Source organism: Gymnoscopelus microlampas (assembly GCF_963454915.1).
Source record: "Gymnoscopelus microlampas genome assembly, chromosome: 15".
NCBI classification, from domain to species: Eukaryota; Metazoa; Chordata; class Actinopteri; order Myctophiformes; family Myctophidae; genus Gymnoscopelus; species Gymnoscopelus microlampas.
In genome coordinates, this window is record NC_139952.1 from 9,871,281 (window position 1) to 9,892,446 (window position 21,166).

At 39.8% G+C, this 21,166-nt stretch overlaps 2 protein-coding genes across 2 annotated transcripts in view; both read left to right on the forward strand.

Moving 5' to 3' along the window:
- Window positions 1-21,166, forward strand: part of LOC311061639 (uncharacterized protein) — a gene marked incomplete at its 5' end in the record, with an annotated part of 278,554 nt that overhangs the window by 220,862 nt on the left and 36,526 nt on the right. The window lies entirely within an intron of this gene.
- LOC311061186 (uncharacterized protein) overlaps window positions 1-21,166 on the forward strand; it is a gene marked incomplete at its 3' end in the record, with an annotated part of 85,217 nt that overhangs the window by 48,643 nt on the left and 15,408 nt on the right. Inside the window, exons 2-7 of the mRNA XM_084079744.1 lie at window positions 13,054-13,225; window positions 13,448-13,919; window positions 14,113-15,772; window positions 16,096-16,362; window positions 16,562-17,002; window positions 17,667-18,059. Of these exons, the coding sequence (XP_083935870.1) occupies window positions 13,580-13,919; window positions 14,113-15,772; window positions 16,096-16,362; window positions 16,562-17,002; window positions 17,667-18,059 (3,101 nt within the window). The 5' untranslated portion in view covers window positions 13,054-13,225; window positions 13,448-13,579. The remainder of the gene's footprint in view (window positions 1-13,053; window positions 13,226-13,447; window positions 13,920-14,112; window positions 15,773-16,095; window positions 16,363-16,561; window positions 17,003-17,666; window positions 18,060-21,166) is intronic.

A 21,166-nucleotide genomic window follows, 5' to 3' on the forward strand; every position in this document is an offset into this window, starting at 1 on the left:
CCCCAACCGGTAGTGTCGCTTAGTTGAAAGCAGCCGAGAAGATTTGGAGAAAATGGCTGGCGATCGGATTAAAAAGCTTTTTATTGAACAATACGGAATATACAGGTGCTTAGACCTATGCCGGCTCAACTTGGTACATCCGTGGCATGGGGGCCAGCACATTATATTTGAAATTTGAACGTTTGTGTACATGTGAGAGTTCTAAATGTAAAACAATCAAAAACCAGGAACAAACGGTTCCATGACGCGTGTGACAGACGAGCGTCATGTGAAACATGGCTACAGCCACACAATATTCCTCCAGCTCCATGTTCAATGCCATTGTCCGGTGTGACCGTAACCTTAGGCTACGATCACACCAGACTGTGTTTCTGCCTATGTGATATTAGTACAAAGTTAAACGTTGTACTATATCACATAGAAACAAAGTCCTCCTATACTAATTAGTCTAGGGTGGTATATTTTACATTACACTATGGTACAAATCATTATCATCCCTATCAGTACAAAGTTAGGGGAGGGCGGTGGTGTATTTTAGCAGCATGTTGATCAGCCAAACTGTTGAGGATTCAACAATTTTTCCCCCAAAAGACATAAGATGTGAGAGAACAATTGACTGATCTTAGTCTATCAACACGAGTACCCCCATTATTATCATCATTATCATTATCCATATCTGTATAATTATACGTTAGGGTAGGAGGATGGTTCTTTTATCATCATGCCAATTTGTGACACACTCTGAAACAAATGTTTCTATAAAGCATTATAAGACATCAGTTGAACTCTGACACTCCCAATAGGTATTTTTCTTTTCTTTTTTCTTATGTCTTTTTTTATCATTATGTATTTTTCCTCTGATGAATACAGAAAAAATATTCTTTTGACATTTACATAATAACTTATTTTTGGTCAATACGTTCACTTGAAGTTCCTTAAATTATTGAATTAAATTACATTTTCCACTCCAGAAATGATATTAACACATTTTTCTGGGGACCCCCTGGAACCGCTTCAAGGACCCCTGAGGGTCCCCACTTTGAGAACCACTGCTCTATACAGTAACTGGAATAATGGGCACCTGAGAACTCTGGGCACCGGGCCAGATTCTTAAGTCACAACAATAATGAAATGTGGAGCTATTTCTGGCCCCTCTTTATACTGTTTACCTGGCAAGAGAACGGTTTGACGGGGAAACCGGTTTTTAATGGCCACTCATTAACAATTCGGCCGAATGCAAATAAGCCCGATTTGAAAACAAAGGCGACTTTCTGTGGTTGGCTACAACAGAATAGGGTGAGTGGCTGCTAATGTTGTTATGTTGATTTTTTGATTTTTTTTCCCCCTGGGGGAGCAGGGTTTTACAGACCGGGCCATGGCCTCGTTGGCCCCAATGAGCGTATGCTACCCTTCAACCAGAGGGTTGAAGGGTAGGTCTGATAATGATGCACCGTGCATGTTCAAATCATTGATACTTCCAAAGCATGCATGCATTTATTCATTTATTTGCATACATACGTTTTGGGAAAAATAGCCAATTTTAACATTGAGGTGCCCACAATGTTTAGATGACTCAACCTGTATTCCTCTACACTAACATACTCTGAACAGAGAGAATGTTCTGCTTTCTATGTCAACTGTACATGCAGTGTGAGCATTTTATTGTCATATCAGGCCTGGAATTTTGTCATTTTAGGGGCAAGGCCACTTGCCTTTGGTGTTGTACATTTTATGAGGGCACGAAGGACAAATGCCAGCAGGCAGGCCATCAAATAAATCAAATAATTTCAATTCCACATAAATAATGAATGGAAATGAATTAATATATTTTTCAATACATAGTATAACTATGAGTGAAATTAATGTATAACATAATGCTGTTTATTTCACAAAATAATGTATTGGTATTTACAAATCGTCAATATTTGTAGAAACTAGTTCCTAGAGTCAAAGTTCATACATGACCTTCATGGCCTCCATGATATTCCTGCCCTGGTCATATCACCACATGTTACTTATAATCTGGTGAACAAATTAAAGCATTGCCAGTCTTAATAAGCTCAAGTTCAGGAGTACATGTCTATTGAAAATATCACATATTAATTGGTTATTTATAATAAAATCACACTCCAGGACCGTGCCAGTGGTGTCCGAAAAACTGCCGATCAACAAGCTCACAACACGCCGCGATGTGACGCGTTGTGAGCTTGTAGATCTGTTTTCTTTTGCCATTTAAATGAAATGTTTGAATATTGTACATGCCCAAAATAGGAACACCAGTGAACGCCCCTAAAGTTCTGGTCCTAGAACCCATAAGAGAAGATTCTTTGTTATTGATTAGATTAAGTACAGAATTCTACAACTGTCTATGCGAGAAAAACCTCTCTCTCTCTCTCTCTCTCTCTCTCTCTCTCTCTCTCTCTCTATACGTGACATGTGGTAGCCTACTGTATGTTACCAGGCTTCCTGCATCCTGTGGAAAGCCTGGTTTCATTGGGCCTCATGCAGCAATAAGTTCCTAATGTTTCCTCTTACATTTCTTCCTAAGTGTATTCCTAAGAGAAGTCGAGTCAGATTCATGAAACAATTCTTAAAAGACAGAATTGTTCGTAACTTATGTTCTTATGATGATGAATCCCAATCCTAGTAACTGGGGGTGTGCCAGTTCATCCTAATTACCATAGGGAGCCGCCCCACCAATCCCCATAAAAGGCATGACTGCATGGCTCTGCCTGCAGTCACACCTGTGTGAGTGGGTACATGCACACATGACCGTATGCTGACGGCAAACGCTACGCTAGCCCCGTACACACCCATGTTAAGTTAGAAACCGGAAAGACCGTCCCGAGTTGCTTCCGGAAAAGCACATCCGGGTTCCGCTCTGGTAAACGATCACCCGGAAGTGATAGGCACCAACCAATAGGACAGATACTTCCTGTGTTCTCTCCAGTGGGTGTGTTTATCTCTTGTAGTTTCCTTACAGGGAAATGCAAGCCAGACGTTCCAGCACAAACACAACAACACATGCACTCTATTTCAATAAATGTAAACGTCCTTATTTATTTGTGGTGAATGGCCTGAATACTTTGCACTGTTTAGTTGTTCCCTTATGAATAGCTTATGTGAGCACAATAAAGAATAGAAGATTAATACATTAAATTACTATCCAAAATACATTATAATGAGTATTATGAGGACCAGTTCTATATAGATAAGATACAATATCATATTATAATGAGCATAATAAAGAATAGCAGAATAATAAATTAAATTACTATCCAATTACTATCCAAAAAAAAGTTTCTTTTTATTAATTCTACAGTTTCACGCACAAACGTGGGCTACAAAAACCGAAACATCTCTGTGCTTTATTGTCATAAATTCCACTCTTCTACCATATGAATCTGTCAATCATAATTATTAATGTAATTCACACGTATGTCTGTATTTGTTGGTTTGTTGATGTGGGAAACAAGTCTCCTTTTAGTTTGTTTAAATGTGTTTTCTTTACTGCTTGTCAGAATTAACTTACTTGTTAACTATGGTATTCCCTTATGCCAGGGGTCTTCAACGTTTTCAGGCCAAGGACCCCCTAGCTGAGAGAGAGATGAAGCAGGGACCCCATCTATATTGTATAAAATTGTGTTTAAGATAAACTTTTGCTGCTCTTTTTTCTCTCTACACGTTGTGAGCTTGTAGATCGGCTATTTTTGGCTAAAGTTCTCCTCAGAAAAGGGACGCTAGGGTTCAAGTGGTTAAAGTAAAAAAGAAAATCCTTTCACATAAAGATTTGACGGACCCCCTGTAGTAACTCTGAAGACCCCCTAGGGGTAAAAAAAAACGTGTATGTTTTAATTGACCTTACTTATATATTTTATATATAAGTCAGGTAAAATAAAACGTAAACATTAACTGCTGTTCAGCAGCACTTTGTAACTCACGTTTTGAAAAGTGCTATATAAATAAAGTTATTATTTTATTATTATGTAGCCTACTTAAACCCTCTATTCTCACTAAAAATGGACATACTTTTCTTGGACGCTTTTTACTGTCAACACCAAATCTCTCTGCAAAAAATAGCAGATCTACAAGCTCACAACGCGTCGTGCTGCGAAGCTTGTAGATCGGCTATTTTTGGCTCATGTTCCCCCGATGCTGGGGTTCATGTGGTTAATACTAATGTAATGCATAATGATGTAATGGTGTTTTAATTTTGTCAAGGCACCTTGACATAAAATATGAATATTATCCATTGATATGAAAACATTAGCTAATGTTTTCATATGTTTTCAATATTTTATATTGCACGTGCATAATGTTTTCATGATGAGTAGTGTTATTCCTCTGTCCTCACTTGTACAAATAGCACTAGTCCAAGAACTACACTTCCTGAAAGACGGCGCTGCCCACCAGCTGCTCAAAGCTCCGGAAGTTATCAAAGTAACGTCGGATCCGGAACAAGGCCTAGCGTAGCGTAGCGTAGCGTTTGCCGTCATGTGTGTATGTACCCAGTGTGTGTGATTGCTGCTCACCGAAATCACAGGAAATCACACACAGAAATAAAATTGAGAGAATGAAGTAAAGAATACCTAAACTATAAGTCTACAGATGGTGGAACACCAGACTCCAAACATACAAATAAATAAATTAATAGTTCTGTGGAGGTACTTCTGAAGTGAACAGCAAATTATTTAATTTAATTAATGAATGTATTTTATTATTTCTCTCACATTAATCAACATATCACCACTAGACATCAATGTACATTTGCTGAAATTAGCTGTTAAAAATGTTATCCATATTTCATGTTCAGGAGTAGCGTTAGTAGTGGATTTAAAACATTTTATTACTGAAAGCTGGTGGGTGGATATGGAGGGTCTTTAAGGTAGCAGCTGCTTGGTATGTAATGGGGTGGAAATAGGGGTGTGGTGGGTGATATGGTGGTGCAAGGAGGGGTGTAGGGGGCTATGTGGGGGGTATGGGGATGGGTATGACGGGTGGGTATAGGGGGGCTTTCAGGTAGGAAGAGGACTGGAAAATGGGGGTGTGGCGAATGTCGGGGATATGGGGGTGGGGGTATGGGTGGTGATGAGGGTGGGTTGGGTGGGGGGTTATGGGGTAGGTATGGGGCTTGGGCTTCAATTCAACCGGGTCCGTTTGGGTTAGATTGTAATTTCAGACCCGTCTCAAACATTTTCATGTCAAGGACCCCCAAATTGACATGCATTTGGCTGCAGACCCCCACCTGAAAATATTTTCTGCCAGGGAAAATGTTTCAAGATTTATCAAAATGTCTCGAAAATAGCCGATCTACAAGCTCAAAATGGCCAGTAATGGGACGTATTGTGAGCTTGTAGATCGGCTATTTTCAAACAAAGTATAAAATAGGGTTAAAGTGATTAAACTTTTCTTCGTTTGCTGTGGACCCCCTGAAAATCCCTGAAGGACCCCTGGGGGTCCCCAGACCACACTTTGAGAACCACTGCTCTAATGATATGATAAAAATATTATTGTAAATTAAATCCTATATTATACAACTGTAGAATTGAAGAAACTTAGAGAATTAATTATTTTTGCACAAATATGTCACACTTAAGAACTCAAAGGCCAGCCGAAGAGTGCTCATCAGTGTGTGTAGATTCTGTTCTTATAAGAACAGATGACAGCTAAGAAAACATTGGCGAATACCAAAATCTTCTTAAAAACTTCTTAAGTGGGTTTAAGAAGAAATTTCCTCTTAAGAACGGTTGCTGCATGAGGCCCATTGTGAATTAACCAGTGTGATACGATATAGAGACTGCTATCCGGTACTTTACAAACACGCATACATAGACGTACCATTTCCGTATCCGCTGTAGACCCAAACCGGATCAGCAACATGCAAAGAGACTTGATCCCAGTGGGCCTCATGCAGCAATAAGTTCCTAATGTTTCCTCTTACATTTCTTCTTCGTTTGCTGTGGACCCCCTGAAACTCCCTGAAGGACCCCTGGGGGTCCCCAGACCATACTTTGAGAACCACTGCTCTAAAGATATGATAAAAATATTATTGTCATTTAAATCCTATATTATACAACTGTTGAATTGAAGAAACTTCGAGAATTAATAATTTTTGCACAAATATGTCACACTTAAGAACTCAAAGGCCAGCCTAAAGGTCCTTACATACCGGCGAACATAGCGAATATACGCAAAATTCGGACTCGTTCCGAATAATTAAAAGACGCTTTTTCGCTTCGCTTTTTCGCTCCATGTACGGAGCCATTGACTTTATAAGTTTTTTTTTTAAAAAGCATTATTCGCACGAAAAAATCGCCCCGGTGTGTAAGGACCTTAAGAGTGCTCATCAGTGTGTGTAGATTCTGTTCTTACCTGAGAACAGATCATAGCTAAGAAAACATTGGAGTATACCAAAATCTTCTTAAAAACTTTTTAAGTGGGTTTAAGAAGAAATTTCCTCTTAAGTACCGTTGCTGAATGAGGTCAAGTGAGTCTACCCTCTGCAGTTTACTGTAAATCACGTTACTTAACAACACAGGAGAAGTTGGATGGGGTGAAGTTTTCTTTAGGGTGTGGTCTCCTACTATACTCCTACTAGTATAGTATTTTACACCGGACTTTGTTTCTGTCTATCAACACAGATGCCCTCATTAGCGTTATATCGGAATATATATTATCCTTATCTGTATTGTTATAAGTTTGTCTGTATTGTAAGTCTGTATTGTGTGCGTTCCTTAATGCAATTCCAATGGTGAAAGCTGTGCTGTTTCACCCGGTGAAGGAATGGCGGATTCGGCCAAGCCCTGAAATACCCGTTGTGAGGATGAGCCCTTTAGCGGCTGGAAGCAGTACAGAGGCGCTTGTTGTTGAAGATATATTGTGGAAAATGTTTATGTAATGTTTAAAGCACTATAGGACACTTTAAGACAACAGGACAGTGCCCATTGTCATCCTAGTGTCATCCCTAATTAGTGGGATTGAGCCCATCTGTGCCAGAGAGACCAGGCTACCTGCTTATTAGGCAGACAGAGACACCTGCCTTCATGGACTGATTTGAAATGTTTGGAGAATGACATGCCAACACATTGTTCCACCTCCCCTTTCCCCTGATTTTATTAGTATTGTTAAACTTATAGGAAAATAAATGATTTTAATTGCATTCAAAGAAGTTGTCCGACTATGATATTCGTGCAACACTTGTAAAGTGCAACCAAGAGGTGTGTTTATTCACCAACATCAAATTTACACAAGTAAAAGACAACACAGGAGCTCCAACACAGTTGACAGACATGGTGTTGCCTGGCTCTCATTCTACCTCTAACTGAACTGACTTGTTACTGGCAGCCTTTTATACCTTTTATACAATTAGGACTCCACCATGTCATACAGCAATACATATAACATTAACTCTGATAAAATATCTTGAAACTCCATGAACTACACCACTAATGATTCTTGTACTACAACCTTGCACAAGATCCCTCACAATTCCAAATACACATTACAACCCCCCTCTGCCCTTCTGACTTGGTGCAGCCCAATTACACTGGCAAACTTGGTACATGTTAAGCTCCGGAACAAGGCCTAGCGTAGCGTAGCGTAGCGTTTGCCGTCATGTGTGTATGTACCCAGTGTGTGTGATTGCTGCTCACCGAAATCACAGGAAATCACACACAGAAATAAAATTGAGAGAATGAAGTAAAGAATACCTAAACTATAAGTCTACAGATGGTGGAACACCAGACTCCAAACATACAAATAAATAAATTAATAGTTCTGTGGAGGTACTTCTGAAGTGAACAGCAAATTATTTAATTTAATTAATGAATGTATTTTATTATTTCTCTCACATTAATCAACATATCACCACTAGACATCAATGTACATTTGCTGAAATTAGCTGTTAAAAATGTTATCCATATTTCATGTTCAGGAGTAGCGTTAGTAGTGGATTTAAAACATTTTATTACTGAAAGCTGGTGGGTGGATATGGAGGGTCTTTAAGGTAGCAGCTGCTTGGTATGTAATGGGGTGGAAATAGGGGTGTGGTGGGTGATATGGTGGTGCAAGGAGGGGTGTAGGGGGCTATGTGGGGGGTATGGGGATGGGTATGACGGGTGGGTATAGGGGGGCTTTCAGGTAGGAAGAGGACTGGAAAATGGGGGTGTGGCGAATGTCGGGGATATGGGGGTGGGGGTATGGGTGGTGATGAGGGTGGGTTGGGTGGGGGGTTATGGGGTAGGTATGGGGCTTGGTCTTCAATTCAACCGGGTCCGTTTGGGTTAGATTGTAATTTCAGACCCGTCTCAAACATTTTCATGTCAAGGACCCCCAAATTGACATGCATTTGGCTGCAGACCCCCACCTGAAAATATTTTCTGCCAGGGAAAATGTTTCAAGATTTATCAAAATGTCTCGAAAATAGCCGATCTACAAGCTCAAAATGGCCAGTAATGGGACGTATTGTGAGCTTGTAGATCGGCTATTTTCAAACAAAGTATAAAATAGGGTTAAAGTGATTAAACTTTTCTTCGTTTGCTGTGGACCCCCTGAAAATCCCTGAAGGACCCCTGGGGGTCCCCAGACCACACTTTGAGAACCACTGCTCTAATGATATGATAAAAATATTATTGTAAATTAAATCCTATATTATACAACTGTAGAATTGAAGAAACTTAGAGAATTAATTATTTTTGCACAAATATGTCACACTTAAGAACTCAAAGGCCAGCCGAAGAGTGCTCATCAGTGTGTGTAGATTCTGTTCTTATAAGAACAGATGACAGCTAAGAAAACATTGGCGAATACCAAAATCTTCTTAAAAACTTCTTAAGTGGGTTTAAGAAGAAATTTCCTCTTAAGAACGGTTGCTGCATGAGGCCCATTGTGAATTAACCAGTGTGATACGATATAGAGACTGCTATCCGGTACTTTACAAACACGCATACATAGACGTACCATTTCCGTATCCGCTGTAGACCCAAACCGGATCAGCAACATGCAAAGAGACTTGATCCCAGTGGGCCTCATGCAGCAATAAGTTCCTAATGTTTCCTCTTACATTTCTTCTTCGTTTGCTGTGGACCCCCTGAAACTCCCTGAAGGACCCCTGGGGGTCCCCAGACCATACTTTGAGAACCACTGCTCTAAAGATATGATAAAAATATTATTGTCATTTAAATCCTATATTATACAACTGTTGAATTGAAGAAACTTCGAGAATTAATAATTTTTGCACAAATATGTCACACTTAAGAACTCAAAGGCCAGCCTAAAGGTCCTTACATACCGGCGAACATAGCGAATATACGCAAAATTCGGACTCGTTCCGAATAATTAAAAGACGCTTTTTCGCTTCGCTTTTTCGCTCCATGTACGGAGCCATTGACTTTATAAGTTTTTTTTTAAAAAAGCATTATTCGCACGAAAAAATCGCCCCGGTGTGTAAGGACCTTAAGAGTGCTCATCAGTGTGTGTAGATTCTGTTCTTACCTGAGAACAGATCATAGCTAAGAAAACATTGGAGTATACCAAAATCTTCTTAAAAACTTTTTAAGTGGGTTTAAGAAGAAATTTCCTCTTAAGTACCGTTGCTGAATGAGGTCAAGTGAGTCTACCCTCTGCAGTTTACTGTAAATCACGTTACTTAACAACACAGGAGAAGTTGGATGGGGTGAAGTTTTCTTTAGGGTGTGGTCTCCTACTATACTCCTACTAGTATAGTATTTTACACCGGACTTTGTTTCTGTCTATCAACACAGATGCCCTCATTAGCGTTATATCGGAATATATATTATCCTTATCTGTATTGTTATAAGTTTGTCTGTATTGTAAGTCTGTATTGTGTGCGTTCCTTAATGCAATTCCAATGGTGAAAGCTGTGCTGTTTCACCCGGTGAAGGAATGGCGGATTCGGCCAAGCCCTGAAATACCCGTTGTGAGGATGAGCCCTTTAGCGGCTGGAAGCAGTACAGAGGCGCTTGTTGTTGAAGATATATTGTGGAAAATGTTTATGTAATGTTTAAAGCACTATAGGACACTTTAAGACAACAGGACAGTGCCCATTGTCATCCTAGTGTCATCCCTAATTAGTGGGATTGAGCCCATCTGTGCCAGAGAGACCAGGCTACCTGCTTATTAGGCAGACAGAGACACCTGCCTTCATGGACTGATTTGAAATGTTTGGAGAATGACATGCCAACACATTGTTCCACCTCCCCTTTCCCCTGATTTTATTAGTATTGTTAAACTTATAGGAAAATAAATGATTTTAATTGCATTCAAAGAAGTTGTCCGACTATGATATTCGTGCAACACTTGTAAAGTGCAACCAAGAGGTGTGTTTATTCACCAACATCAAATTTACACAAGTAAAAGACAACACAGGAGCTCCAACACAGTTGACAGACATGGTGTTGCCTGGCTCTCATTCTACCTCTAACTGAACTGACTTGTTACTGGCAGCCTTTTATACCTTTTATACAATTAGGACTCCACCATGTCATACAGCAATACATATAACATTAACTCTGATAAAATATCTTGAAACTCCATGAACTACACCACTAATGATTCTTGTACTACAACCTTGCACAAGATCCCTCACAATTCCAAATACACATTACAACCCCCCTCTGCCCTTCTGACTTGGTGCAGCCCAATTACACTGGCAAACTTGGTACATGTTAAGCTTCCAATCATTTAGCATTACCCATATTGCACCTCTCACACATCTCACTTAGTCTCTATTGCACTCACATTACACCAATTGCACTTGCCAGATTATCACCAAACATGCTGTCTCCACAGGTGGACTATCTGAGTGGCCAGCTCAGCTGGACAGGACACAACTCAAATGTTCAGTTAAATGTAATCAACAATAAAATGACTGCATTCCTTTCTGTGCAAATTATGCCATGCAAATACTAAAGTGACCATATGCTATGCAATTAATCCATCCATAAATAAAGGTTACAATGTACATGTGCAAAGTATAAGTAACCGAGGACCTCTCTGTTACACCCGTAATAGGATTTGTGTTGTTAAAATGTTAAAAATATCCCAACATTTTGTTTTTCAAGATTGTTTTCTCTTCTTTTTTGGAAAATAGCAGATCTACAAGCTTATCGTGAGCTTTTAGAGTGGCTAGTCGCTTCTTTTGGGCTCGTTTTCATAGACCTGGTTGCTTATTTCTCTCGTAAAATCTGGCAACACTGAATAGGCGCTAAACAGCTAAAGAGACATTGAAAGTATAGACAAAGGTAGACGCCTCCTCCGGCTCTGAGGCGTCAGTATCTCGGGCGCGCTTCTGCTTCCGCAGGGCAAGCTGGAAACTTCTGCATGCATCACAGAAGGGGACGTTCGGTAGGCCACTCAGAGGCAAGTGGGGGCGGGTCTTTTCGTAAGAGGCAGCTGTGCAGCAACTAGTCAGTTAGACGTGCTGTGATTGGCCAGTAGTCAACACGCTGTGATTGGCCAGTAGTCACTTTGAGTGGCAGCTTGCCTCCTCTAAAATGGCGTCTGCGATACAAGTCGCTTCAACGAACTGCAGAGGCCAATGAGGTATCTATCTAGGTTTCTATATCTATGATTGAAAGCACCTGGCTCGCTGATAGCAAACTATCATTACACCTGGGTAAAACTGAATCCATTCTCTTTGGGTCCAAAATAAACCTCTGCAATGCCGATGGCTTCACAATAAGAGTGTGACAACAAGAAAAGAGGAAATTACCTACCTGGGTTGCATTATAGAGGCAAATCTTTCCAGTGAAAAGATGTCAACTAAAGTAATCAAACAAGTGAACTATAGAACAAGATTTATGTACAGGATCTCCTCTCTGGTCAGTAGGAATACATTGAATGTCCTCAATGTTGCTCCTGCTCAATGAAACTCATCCAATGTCACTTCAACTACGTACTGTATGCACCTCATGGTACCATAGCACCACAAAGGCCTTAAAAACAAGGCTCCAGACATTCCAAAACAAACTGGTCTGGCTACTGCTTGGCCTCACACCTACAACTCATCTAACGCCTGCTCATTTTGTTAGGGTGGGATGACTCAGGGTAGAGGACAGAGTACAGCAACTTGCAATGGGCCTGGTCTAGAAGATACACGACTACACCACAAAGACACTCATGTATCTGTCAAACTACTTCAAATATGTCAAAGACGTCCACAAACACAACACCAGAGGGAGCTCCGCAAATCACGTTCAACCCAGATTTGGCGCAAACAAGGGGTTACATTTGTTCTACTGCTATGCCACCAAAATGTGGAATGCCCTATACGGTCATACAAAGTGTGAATCCTTACTCACCTTCAAAACCGCTCCAAAAGAGCACTTACAGGTGGCTGCAATTCGGAACTGGCCCTTGTCCCAAGAATATAAATATGGATAAAATCTGAGGGAGTAATATCAAACAATGTGTTTTACATAAGCCGGCCTCTGGGTGGCGCTATGAAAGGCAGATGTGAAAAAAAGAATCCTTGGCCTCTAGGGAGTACACAGATAGGTGCAGTTATAGGTAAAAACACAAATCGGCCTGTTAAAGCGCCACCATGAGGCTTATTTGAACATTTTCAAGTGGCATTTCTTTCTCGGCCTAGTGGGAATACGCATGCAACATTTCACGGAAATCGCACCCTGTGTTCATGATTTGAGGCATTGTTTTCAAAACGGAGCACTCTTGCACACTTTGGAAGCCAATCTTAGCCAAACAGGATGGAATATGAAACATCTGAAAGACAAAACGACAATAAATTCTTAACAGAACTGTATTGAATTGTATTGCAAATTGTTTTTATTGATTTGATAAAACCCAGAAGCCCCCCCCCTCCCCTCGCTGAGTTTTTGAGAATCATTATTCTCTGTTCTTCTGTTCATCATTTGATTCCAGTGCTCTAATAGTTGGTTTTAGGTGTTTTTTTTCTTTTACTGTTCTAACCAGATTTCTATATCCACCATGTATCATTTACTGTGACTTGTCAAATGTTTGTATCGTACAGAAAAATCACTCAAACTCAGTATTCTTTAACCTCTTTTGCTTTAGATTATTAAGTTATAGATCTTGTGGAGCTGAGGGAGGAGGTATAGTTGTCAGCAGTGGCTGTCCCCTCAACAACAGACTTGGTCCCACCTGAGGACATTGTGGCTTCACTGTCCCAGCAGAATGACCTCACCCTAGAGAGCCAGCTGGACACAACCACCTTGGAGAAAGACAGGTTAGTTTGACATGGAAAACTACTACATGTAGTTTTATTTATTTTGGCAGATTTAAACATTGCTTTCTTTGATGTTGGATGTATGTCTGATTTGCGATATTATCATTGTAAGTGAAGCATCTATCTACTGTAGGCTACTGAGGGTGGCAGAAATGGTTAAATGCTGTATGGCGGATGATGCCTTGTGCACTACAATATTTTGTCAATGTTTTTACATTTCAGTATTTTACACAACTGATGAAGAAAATATGAATGGACAAAAGCATTGAATCATCACTAGTAACACAAATGCCAGTTAAAAACTTTCTAGCCTATGGACTGGGGTTAGTATAGCTGCACCGAGTATAAATTGACATGGCGAGTACAAGTCAGTCAGCTCTGGAATACATCAAGAACGCCAGAACCCGCCTGGTGAATGGGGGACTACAGAACCTTTCTGTTATTGTTGAGAATCTGCATCAGCAAAGAGTGTTCACTGAGGAGGAAGTCAGTGACATACAGACAGAGGTTACTGACTTTAATCAAACAAGATCAATACTGGACAGGGTCACACACAAAGGGGAGAAAGCCTGCTATGAATTACTAAAGATCATTGACATAACTAGGAAGAGGACCTTAAATAACGACCTACACCCTTGGATCACCTGCTTTTCTTTCAGAGATGATGTGGACATTGATATAAACTATTGTAAAGGTATGTATTATCTAAAGGTGGAAAATGGCAAATACAGACAGTATTGAACACTGATATGCTGATTATGTTTGTATTATGAGCACACAGGAGTTCAAAGAGCGTTCAAACATGAAACCATACTTCAACAATAATGGCGTAGGTATTTTACTCAGTTCACAGATGATTTATCCACTTGCTATTATTTTCATTTTAGGTTCAACACCATGCCACAAATACCAGGCGAAGTTAAAGAAAAAAGCTATTAAACTATCAGAAGATGTGTGGAAACAAAGCAAGCAGTTTCTACAAAAGGATAAGCATTTAGATCTGTCTTTCACTCCACTGGTATTGGACACGCAAGGAAATGAAACTACACCATATAAAAGAATAAAAATCAAGAACAAAAAATGCAAGAAAACCCGCCTGAAAAAAATGAAGACCTACATTCCTGAGGATATACAGAAACTATCTGTAGATGACATACTCAAAACGCATGAGAACACAATTCTCCTGGTTGGTAAGACTGGAATTGGAAAGACAACAGTTGCACATCAAATGCTGAAAATCTGGGGTGGAAGTGACAACAAGGACCTAGATTACATGTTCTATTTTGATATGAGAAAACTGTCCTGCATTACAAATCCCATGAGTTTGGAGGATCTTCTTTTTAAAACGTTTAGTATGCCTGATGAAGGAAAAGAAGAGGTCCTGGAGGACATAAAGAAGAATTCTGACAATGTCACTATCATTTTTGATGGACTCACATGTGTCCCCTCAGTGATAGAGGCAATTATTAATGGGGAACAGCTTCCTGAGGCAAAGATTGTAATCACATGCAGACCAGAGGTTGAGTCAGAGGTTGAGTCAGAGGTTGAGTCAGACTTCCTATTAGACTGGGCTTCTCTCAGACTGGAGGTGAAAGGCTTCAGCACAAAGTCCATCAGAGAATACTTAGCTAAAATGTTGAACGCTGCGCAGTTGAGCAGTGTTGTGAAAAACCTGGAGTTGTTCAGTCTTTGTCATGTCCCAGTATATGCATTGATGGTGGTTGCCTGCTTTTCTTTTACAAACTCTATGGCACCTCAAGAACGATGCACAGTAACTGAAATATACCTCAACACTCTTCGTGGATGCATTCAAAAGCACAGTGGCAAAACAAAAGATAATCTAAACAAGTATATCAGAGACAACAGTGAAACAATATTTGCTTTGACGCAGGCTGCTTTTCAGGCAACTCAAGAGAAATCTGTGAACATAAAAACGCTGTCTGGTGACAGCTGTGTTTATTCAGCCTTCCTGAACACACTTCACGTTCAAGTTCAACCTACAGAATGGCAAACCTATTCTGCATTTCTCCACTACACTTTACAGGAGTTTTTTGCAGGGTTGTGTTTTTTGAAGAATCCTGACAAAATAACTGATCTTCTGAAACAGTGCTGCACTGAAGAGATGAAGCACATGAAACATGTGATCCCTTTCTTGTGTGGTTTGAGTAGCAAGAAAAATCATAACATGTTACATTGTCTGGTTCCAGATCAGCAGTTGAAGGACATATCTAAGACTTTCATCAGAGAAGTGATAAGCACATTCCTACCAAATCAAGATCAGGGTGACACTGATGACAGCAACATAATGTTCTTATGCCAATGCTTGTATGAATCTCAGTCCACTGAGGCCTGTCTTCACTTTCTGGAGAAACTGGATTATTGCCTTGATTTGAGCAAAGACAATCTTGATCCTCACCATCACTGTGCTGTGTCCTTTGTAATCAGTCAATCCCAACAGAGAAAGCTAAAGCTTAAACTTAAGGACACTGTATCAGAACAAGGACTGAGATCAATACTTGGCTGCCTGGAAAATATCCAATTAGATGGGTGAGCATGTATTCTGATTTTCACTCTATATTCTATAGTTTATCTAATTAGGTTGTTACCGTAGCACTCATACTGTACATTAGTTCGTTTTTTGTTTTTGTTTTTAAGGGACCACATTTTTCATATATCTGTAGATGATTCATGATGTTACTTCAAAAGGATCTGGATGCTAAGCTTAAATCTATCAATTATATCAACTGTTATAGAACCCTACAGCTAGTACAACATTAACTGTGAAGTAACAAATATGGCCCTACTGTAATGTTACAAGATTTTTAATTATGGAGGGAAAGGTCTCACTTCAGGAAAACTTTTTCTTCCAGGTGTGACACCTTGAAAAGCCAGCTCTGGGAGGCTTTACTTCTCAGTGAGGAGGAGATGGACTACAGCGGCTTACTTCGCCTTGGTCGAAATGAGTTGCACCTCCCAGTCAGTTGTGGTAAAAGACAAGTATTTGAAAGAGCAGTAGAGGTCATGCAGAACAGTCTAGAGAGGGTTCACCTCTGCCTCCTCTGGGACAGGAAGACCACTGCCTATCAAAATCTGAGATGGACCCTGTTGGAGTCTCTGCCTCATATCGGCAAACTCAGGTGTGTGATTTAGTGTAATGTTGATACTTTCTATTATTTTCTTATAGGATTCTAAATTATGCAACATCCCCTTTGCTGGTCGAATTGCTGAACTTTATAAAAGTCATGTTTTTAAGAACATCTTGTTTGATGACAGCCGTATTAGAAAGTTCCACAAATTAGTTTTGTGACCCATGTTTGTTTGAATACTTCAATTAAGTTTCATAGACATCTCCAGAGTTGCAGACTCAACGGTTCAGGAACAATTCCCTGGATTACTGGAGGGGGAAGGGAGGCACCTGTTACTAGATTTGTGCAGAGAGGCAGCAATTAAAAAAAGGAAAGTATTTCAGAGTTCAGTGAATACACTGCTGTCATTGTTCTCTGTTTACACTACTACGAGATATGACATCCTGCTTGATCTTTACCTACATATCAGCAGCAGTATAGGATATAAACATGTTCTTCCAATTCTGAAGCCACTTTACCCCCCAGCTCCTACAGTCTGGTCCATAGACCTATCGGGGAGAAAGGCCTCTGTCTTCCTAGAATGCTTGAAACTCCAACCAGAGAAGAAACTAGTTGAGTTGAGAGGCTGGTCAGATGAAGAGAGTGAAGTGAAGACTTTCCTTCAGTGTCTACCCTACATTTCAAAGCTCAGGTAACTGGGAATATGTTGTGTATAGAATCAGTTTACCTCATTACATTTAAACTTCAATAATAACACTATATTTCAAGAAGTAGTTCCCACAAAGATGTATTGTAATAATTTGATTGATTGAATATTGTATTAACATGATTATTAACAGTACAGGTAGTACAGTAAAAGGTTGTGCTAGTTTCCATTCTGGTCCATTGTTCTTAATAAATCAATGATACATATAATACGTACAATACAAATACAATACAAAACATATAGGAATAAAACTCAGTAGAATCATAGGTATATTTACAGAGAAAGGAGAGGTGGGGGCGGGGTTCAGAGGATTCTGCTATCAAGGTGTTCAAAGAGTTAAACTATGGTTACTTGTATTTTGAGGACAGGGATTCTTTTAGGTTAGAGGAAATTAACATGAATGTTCATATATGTGATGTATGATCTTAGAATTCAGTCATTCAATACTAATCTAGTCTAATACTATAATCACAATTATGTATCTTGACGTATAAAAGAGTCATTTAGAATTCTGATTCTCTGATTCTCAAATGTATACATTTTAATTGTAGTATGTTGAGCTACACATTACCTTTTTCTCTTAAATTGTGTAGGTTTATGAATCAAGTTTTTAATTGAGTTGATTCTGCTTATTTTTCATAATCTACAGATTTGCTTCTCAGAATCAAACGGGACAGAGATTTCTGATGAATCTTTGTGTGCAAGCAGCTCTCCATGAGAGGTTAAACACACAAACAATAGAGGAAGTGTTTTCACTGTCTGAATATTGGCATCACAAATGGGACTTCCTTCTAGACCTGTACTCTCATTTCAAAGACTATGAGACTCAAACACACAAGAGTGTTCTTCCAACATTACAACCACTTTACCAGTCAGCTCCTGAAGACTGGTCCATAGACCTCTCAGAGAGAAAGGTCTCCCTCCTCCTAGAGCTGCTGAAACTCCAATCAGAGAAGAAACCAGTAGAGCTGAGAGGCTGGTCAGATGAAGAGAGTGAAGTGAGGATCTTCCTTCAGTGTCTACCCTACATCTCAAAGCTCAGGTAACTGGAATTATGTTGTATATTGAATATGTTTACCCTATTTAAAGTTGTATGAACATGGTAAGAATTGTAATTTAAGTGTGAGTTAAATTAAGTATATTAGTTACAGATATTTACAGACTGGCTAAGAAAGAAAGAAAGAAAGAAAGAAAGAAAGATTTACCAGCTCATTGAGAGGATTTAAACCTTTCAGTAAAAGAGCATTAATAGTTTTCACTGTAAAGATATTGGCCTTCTTATTAACAACTTAAACACTACAGTATATTATATGTTGTCAAAAGGGGTACCCCAGTGGTCTATACTCCTTTTTTCCTTATACACCAAATCTCTTTGCTGAAATTAGCTGATCTACAGTACAACCTCACAACACATCATGTTGCAAAACGCTGTGAGCTAGTAGATTGGCTATTTTTGCAGAATAGTCGCCTATTTTAGCTCAATGTTCGCCTATTATTGTAAGCAAACCCCGGCTGATCAAGGATGAATTCTCAAACTGATGATATTGAAAGTTTATTCCAAGAACACCGTAAGAACTGTGTAGGTGGGAAAACAACAGAAAACAAAACATACATCACAATATGGCTGCTACAAACATATCCAACAAAACCATACTGTAACAAAGGCAAATAATAAACAACATCAATTGACAAAGAGCCTGTGAGATGCAAATCCTCAGCATAAATTGTTTTTAACACAAAATGACAATCTCCTTTAGAGTGCAAACATGAGAAATAGCAAAGATTATTAAAGCTATCACAATAAAGTGTCATCTTTTTAACCAACAATACAGAAACTGTTACTGTACTGTACTTGTATTAAGTATTTTAGCAAACATGAAATGTACGTTTTACTCCATGAATTATGCATTGTAATTGTGGATTACCGATCTAAATCCACGGTAATTATTTAATTATTTATTCACGCCACTGAGGCCTCCCAAAGGGTCCAAGAACAGATCGGCAGAACGACACTCACAGTGACTAATAACTTGGTGAAAATATGCAAAGAATACAACGTTAATATCAAATGTAAACAACACAATGCAGCATGTAACAAACATACCTTATGCCCTCAGCCAGGTGCTTAAAACAAAAATAAAACGTTTCGGTATGAACGCTGAAGTTCTTTGTTATTGTTTTCATTCATTCATTAACGTGCCTTTTGCAAAGACGCGCTCTCTGAAACAGTGCAGTGAACTGCTTCCTTCCTGTTTTGGGCGTTATCAAAATAAAGGCCTTACAGTAACAGACTCATGAAAATAACTCAAAAAATAGTTCTTTCAAGCAAACAAAGTAAAGTGTCAGTAGAGGCAAGAATAATAAGACATTATAAGGTCAATAAAAACAATTAAAGGACACAAATGAAGTGCATATATTAAACTCAGGCAAATGTCCACATCAACGTATTTTTTAAGTCCATAGGCTTGTGTTTTAGGGAGACAAATAGCGCCGTCTTCTGGCGAGGAGGTGCACTGGTGGGCCTTTCTTATGGAAAACAATACTTCATTCTGGTAACAATTTCTTATACATGGCAGTGCTTAAATGGTTAGTTACACTCCCACCAAATCAAGAGTTAATTGCAGAACTCTAAGTAATGCAAAAAAAACAAAGGATTTCTCACTGGAAATAACATTTAAGCAAGAAATAGGCCATAAATCACACATACGCTCATGCATGAAACAAACAAAGAATGAAAGGATATACTTTGCAGCAACCGGGCATTCAATTGGTCTCTAGCAGCAGGACTAGCTTTTGGACTGGTCGCTCAACTTTGGAAAACTTGTGAAGACGTTCCCCTTTCTTGCCAAGATTCTTGTCTCCAAGACAGATCTTAACTTTCCTCACGACTCCATCTTGGTCAGTAGTGGCTTCTGAAACTCTACCCAGTCTCCACTCGTTCCTGTGCACATCTTCTCCTTTCATCATTACAATATCTCCAACTTGCAGATTTCTTCTATGTGTGTGCTAACGTTGTCTGAGAGAGATGTTGGCAAGGTATTCCTTTCGCCATCGACTCCAAAACTGTTCTACCAGGTATTGTACAAGTCGCCACCTTTTCTTGCCATATATGTCTTCTCTGACAAATTCACCTGGGGGAGGCAAGGCATTGACAGACTTCATGGTTAAGAGATGATTAGGGGTGAGAGGCTCGAGACTATGAGGATCACTGAGGTTGTCAACAGTCAGTGGACGACTATTGACAATTACCATAGCTTCGTAGAAGAAAGTCCGCAGTGAAGCATCGTTTAGTCTTGCAGAGGAAAGGTCAAGCGTGGACCTTAAAATGCTTCTCACTGTCCTAATCTGTCTCTCCCACACTCCTCCAACGTGACTTGAATAAGGTGCGTTCATGCTAAAGTCACATCGCTTGTCAGCAAGGAATGTAGCTAGCCGGTCATCATCAACTTCCTTAAGAGCTGCTTTGAGCTCGTTTTTGGCTCCGACAACGTTGCTTCCTTGGTCACATTTGATCTGACGTACGGCGCCACGTATGGCAATGAAACATCGAAGGCCATTTATTAGGGCACGGGAGCTGAGGCAAGTGAAGAGAAGACCGTACCTCTTGTGCTCCTTTCTTCCTTGCGTTGTGAAGAATGGGCCAAAGCAGTCCATACCGCAGAAGGTAAAGGGAGGTGAGGGTTCCACACGTTCAGGGGGAAGATCAGCCATCCTTTGCTCTTCCAGTGGCCTCCGGTGCCGTCTACAGGTGATGCATTGATGAATGAAGGATGCTACTGCCCGGTTGATTCCTGGAATCCAGTAGCCGTTGGACCTGATTTCATTGATGGTGAGACCATTTCCTTGATGTTTAATTTTTTCGTGGTAATGAGCAATCAACAGATTCGTAATGTGGTGATCTTTGGGGATGATTGCCGGGTGCTTGATGAAGTTGGGGAGAGAGGAGTGACACAGTCTCCCTCCCACCCAGAGGACACCCTCTCTGTCAAGGCAGGCATCAAGAGAGTACAAAGGGTCGTGAGATGGTAGGGGACTGTCTTTATTTAGCAGTTTCAACTCTTCTGGGTAGACATTCTTCTGCAGGTCTTTGATTATATAATGTTCTGCTTCTTCTCGTTCTGTTACAGTGGAGAGATGGTTCGATTTGTT